The sequence below is a fragment of the Giraffa tippelskirchi genome, chromosome 9 (assembly GCF_054371585.1).
Source record: "Giraffa tippelskirchi isolate mGirTip1 chromosome 9, T2T-mGirTip1v1.2.pri, whole genome shotgun sequence".
NCBI classification, from domain to species: domain Eukaryota; kingdom Metazoa; phylum Chordata; class Mammalia; order Artiodactyla; family Giraffidae; genus Giraffa; species Giraffa tippelskirchi.
Window position 1 is genome coordinate 127,819,252 of NC_137283.1, and position 5,302 is coordinate 127,824,553.

Sequence of the window (5,302 nt, forward strand, 5' to 3'; positions counted from 1 at the left end):
TCACCGAGATGACAGCTTCCCATTGGCTTTTATAGGGAAGAGAGCAGAAGAGGTGGAGAGGGGAGCAAGAGAATTGAGCAGCACGGACGGTGTACCAGGAAGGGAGGGATAGGAGTTGGGGATTAACAGGTACACACAGCTATACGTAGAACAAATGAGGAATGAGGATTGACTGTATAGCACAGGGAACTCTACTCAGTATCCTGTAATAACATATAATGGAAAACAACCTGAAAAAAGCATATAACTGAACCACTTTGCTGTATACCTGAAAACAAGGCAATGTTTTAAATCTACTATGTGTGCTGTGCTTAGTCACTCAGTCGTGTCTTTGCAACCCCATGGACTGTAGCCCACCAGGCTCCTCTGTTCATGGGGCTTCTCCAGGCAAGAATACTGGAGTGGATCACTATGCCCTCCTCCAGGGGATCTGCCCAACCCAGGGATAGAACCCAGGTCTCCTGCATTGCAGGCAGATTCTTTACTATCTGAGCCACGAGGGAAGCCCAAATCTACTGTACTTCAATTAAAAAAAAAAATTATAAAAAGAGAGAGAGAAGATGGCATGTGAGGGTTATCTGAAGGTATCCAGGTCACCTAGGGGGTCACATCTAATTCTTTCCAGCTCAGCCACAAAGCCCAACCACCTTGAGAAAGAAGCTATAAATTAGAAGGATTTGTTTGGAGATGGGGTAGTCTGGGTGACCAAACAAATTCCAAATCAAACGGCATAGGATCATTTATGTCCTGTAGACCAGCTGTGTCATCTCCTTGTATGAAACCGAGCATATCCTAAGGGATTCTTAGAGACCCCTCAATATCCAGGGTTGTAATAATGTAAAATGTTAATTCCATAACTGACAGGTAAGGCAGCAGAAACAATCAGTGGAATGTAGATAAATGAATCATGAGGGAATTGTTTTCTTTTGCAGAATTTTGCCTCCTTTGGAACCTCAGCCATGAGTTGGATGTTCCTCAGAGACCTCTTGAGTGGAGTGAATAAATACTCCACTGGGGTTGGGCGGGTCTGGCTGGCTGTCGTGTTCATCTTCCGTTTGCTGGTCTACATGGTGGCGGCAGAACATGTATGGAAAGACGAGCAGAAAGAGTTTGAGTGCAACGTTAGACAGCCCGGTTGTGAAAATGTGTGTTTTGACTACTTCTTCCCCATCTCCCAGGTCAGACTTTGGGCCTTACAATTGATCATGGTCTCCACGCCTTCACTGCTGGTGGTTCTACATGTAGCCTATCGCGAGGGCAGAGAGAAAAGGCACAGGAAGAAACTCTATGTCAGCCCAGGCACCATGGGTGGGGGCCTGTGGTACACTTACCTTATCAGCCTCATGGTTAAAACTGGTTTTGAAATTGGCTTCCTGGTTTTATTTTACAAGCTATATGATGGCTTTCGTGTTCCCTACCTTTTGAAGTGTGATCTGAAGCCCTGTCCCAATACTGTGGACTGCTTTGTCTCCAAACCCACGGAGAAAACGATTTTCATTCTCTTCCTGGTCGTGACTTCATGCCTGTGCATTGTGTTGAATGTCACTGAACTGAGCTTTTTGGTCCTCAAGTGTTTTATTAAGTGCTGCCTCCAAAAATACTCTAAAAGACTCAAGTCCTCCATGTGTGAATGCCACAACCTCAGGTATGTTACATGTGCTGAGATAGGTGCCCCTCCGTTGCTCCAGAACTCTTCAGACTCGGCCACAAGCATAGCCCGGGGAGGTGAAACAAAGTTATTCCGTGACACACAAGAGGCTTAAACAAAGCAAAACCTGCATCTCCCTTAAGCAAGACCTAGGCTTCCTTGGAAAACAAAGTGGTCAACTCTAATGTCATTGGGAGGAATTCTTAAAAATTTTCATGCTCAGTTGTATAGACAGAGTCTCATTGTTTGTTTGCAGGGTTCATGAGGCTACATGAGTTGTATTTGAATAGTTAACTGCAAATTAGTTTGAAGAAATCCAACGACATTCTTCTAAGCACTTAGATCTATCAACTAGAAAACATAAAAAGTGACACTTCTGACAAATGTGATGGCCTCCAAGCAACCATGGAAGCACTGGCAGTCTTTCCCAAGTTGCAGCCAAGCTCCCCTCACTCAGCCCTGCTCAGTCTCCGTGGAGAAAGACCGTGATGAGGGTGGTGCACATTCGGTGAGAAGGTTCAGCCTGAGGCAACAGCCACAGAGTCCAGGACACTTTGCAGTATAGGTGTCTCTGGATAGAAGTGGACTAGGGGAAAGGGAAGAGAGCCATCATTTATTGGTCTCCAACTTCCCAGGTGGCTCTGACAGTAAAGAATCTGCCTGCCAATGCAGGAGACCCGGGTTCAATCTCTGGGTGGGGAAGACCCCCTCGAGAAGGAAATGGCAACCCACTCCAGTAATCTTGCCTGCAGAATCCCATGGACAGAGAAGCCTGGCGGGCTACAGTCCACAGGATTGTGAAGAGTTGGACACGACTGAGCATGCATGCAAGGCAAGGCAACTTAAATACAAATATTCCTGGGGAACAGTCCACTTGAGCCTGAACTAGCAGACATCTGCAAGGGGCACCGAAGTCACAAGGGAGGCAGGTCCCACGTGGATGAGGAGCAGGGCCCAGAAAAAAAAATACGCCCACCTGATAATTTCTGAACACTTATCTTAAACCAAAGAACACTTAACGATTTTGTAAATTTCCGTATCTACAAGCAGAAATTCACAAGGGTCATGGTTTGTCTACAATTTGCTAGTACATCTCCCTCTAGGATAGACAGTAACAGCTGTTACGTTAGTGTAAAAAAATGTTTTAAAAAAAAGATGTTTATTATTACTTGATTTGAAGACTATCGCTTTATTTTACTTTCCTACTTTCTTTGGATTTAATACGCTAATACAAGTGCATTTCTCCAGAATAAAAATGAAGTGACTTTGTGGTGTTACTTGGCTGTCATTGATATCATTACTGGGCCTCACTGGACATGATTATTCTGTGAAATAAAACTTGTTCTGACAATTTTAGAATAGGATTTACAACCCTGACTGGCAAAGATAGCTCAGAAATCATTCTTCTTCGCTGGGATTTTTTAAATGAAAAGTCAGTGCATAAAAATGTAATTTTAACAAAAACCGATTATGTCATGTCTTCCACGGCCTTCCCTCCTTTAACCTAAAATGTCTCATTACAATTCATGTGTAACAAAGCTTGTGTCATTAGGTAGCCCACAGACCATGCCACCAACAACGGTTGTAATCGGTCTTAAAGAGTTGTCTTGGAGAGCAGAGAGGATGTGAACTTTGTGGTCCCCCTTCCTCCAGTTTATTCCACAGGTCACTGCTGGACTCAGGCACTTACAGCCAGTGTACTTCACCTTGTGATATGAAAACAAGTAGCCATCACAAATGCAGGCAACCACTGAAAGACTTTATATATATATATATATATATATATATATAAAGATATATATATATTTCTGCAGTTAACAGAGGCTTAAGATTTTGGAGGCCCTGATCATGGCATGGAATCTAGAAAATAGGGTTCTGTGTACAGAACTGGGAGGGAGGTCAGGGAATTTTTCCAGTCTGAGGATGAATTTGCTGTCAAAATCTCTTTGGGGACCTCAGCCTCTTCACCTATGACAACAAGCTCTGCTCAAGCTAAAAGGATTGAAAGCATGTGTACATTTGTGCTTTTGCATTTTGCGTACAGAGAAGAGTTAAAGCTAATGGAAGCAAAGGCCATGTATGAAGTTGTTTAGATAGAAAGGGGGATAATTTTCTTTAAAGCTTAATTTACAAAATGAGTTTCCTATATAAACATTCTGGAAGCTGTCTGGGTGTCAGTGAATACTCAAAGCATTTGAGAGAAACTGGCAGTTAAATTTTGCCTTCCTTATTCTTTCTCTTATGGATACATTTATATTTACTGAGCAATAATTAATAAAAGCAAGACACTGTATTGTGCATCTTTAGAGATACGTAATTCCCATCTCAAGAAAATTTCTGCTTCTATTAAGGAGGGTGGAGGTGAAAGTGTCATGGAGTATTTCACACCTGTGTCCTGTATTTATTAATGCACCACCTCCCTTAACCCCCTGCATGAGTCTGGTGCCCAGGAAGCAGAGAGAGAAGAAAGTGAGATCCCAAAACGCAGTTGCCTTTTTCAGAGACACTCATCTAGTAAAAGCAGAGTTGAAAATCACCATGCTGCTGCTGCTAAGTCACTTCAGTCGTGTCCAACTCTGTGCAACCCCATAGACGGCAGCCCACCAGGCTCCACCATCCCTGGCATTCTCCAGGCAAGAACACTGGAGTGGGTTGCCATTTCCTTCTCCAATGCATGAAAGTGAAAAGTGAAAGTGAAATTGCTCAGTCGTGTCCGACTCTTTGAGACCCCATGGACTGCAGCCTACCAGGTCGGTCCATGGGATTTTCCATGCTGGAGTGGGGTGCCATTGCCTTAGGTTTCTGTTAAACCACCTGCTCACCATACCAGGCTTCCAGATCACTAAAGAGATTTAATTCAAGCCATTCCCTGGTGGCTCAGATGGTAAAGAATCTGCCTACGATGCAGGAGATGTGGGTTCAATCCCTGGATCGCGAAGATCCTCTGGAGAAGAGAAAGGCTACCCACTCCAGTATTCTTGCCTGGGATAATCCCATGGACAGAGGAGCCTGGCAGGCTACAATACATGGGGTCCCAAAGAGTTGGAGGCAACTGAGCAACTAACACTTTTCACTTTCATTCTTGATTTGCAATGATTTTGTCTTCCTTGTACTTTTCCGCAAAAATCTTTCTGGTTACAGATTTTGCCCCTGGCCACAGGGTTTCTTCTAACTGGAGCTGGAGGGAAAAAATTTTTTTTTCAAGTACTTGGATGAAAGAATGCCTAGGCATGCAAGTGGTTATGGTTCCCGTCTTCCCAAGGAAATTAAGCCAGCTTTCTTCAGACAGACTGCAGAGACTAGACAGGAGGTGGGGTAAAGGTGAAGACCTGAGGATGTTTGATTCTTCAATCCTGCTGTCCCTGACACTGGCTCCACCCTACCCTTTCTGCAGTTTACTTACATGGAAGGTAAGTCCCCATTTTTGTTTAAATTGGTTTAAATTAAGTTTCTGGATCTTGCAACTAAAAGAGTACTAATAAAATTCATGTTCTTCAAAAATTTCTTCCCTGTATACTAGGAAAAAAGAGGTATGACTGGTATCAGCCTTTCCTTTTCAAGCTTCAAGCATTCTAACTTTGACACATGTGTATCTATAGAATTTTCGTGTCAACAGGAAGAAGGGGAAGGATGTCAACACTGGTTACAATAAGA

General features: G+C 43.5%; 1 protein-coding gene across 1 annotated transcript; it reads left to right on the plus strand.

Annotated features, from left to right (window-relative positions):
• Positions 1–959: 959 nt before the first annotated feature.
• Positions 960–1,763, plus strand: GJB7 (gap junction protein beta 7). Its single transcript, XM_081530879.1, has one exon. The coding sequence runs from the start codon at positions 960–962 to the stop codon at positions 1,761–1,763; it is 804 nt and encodes a 267-aa protein (XP_081387005.1).
• The last annotated feature ends 3,539 nt before the right edge of the window (positions 1,764–5,302 follow it).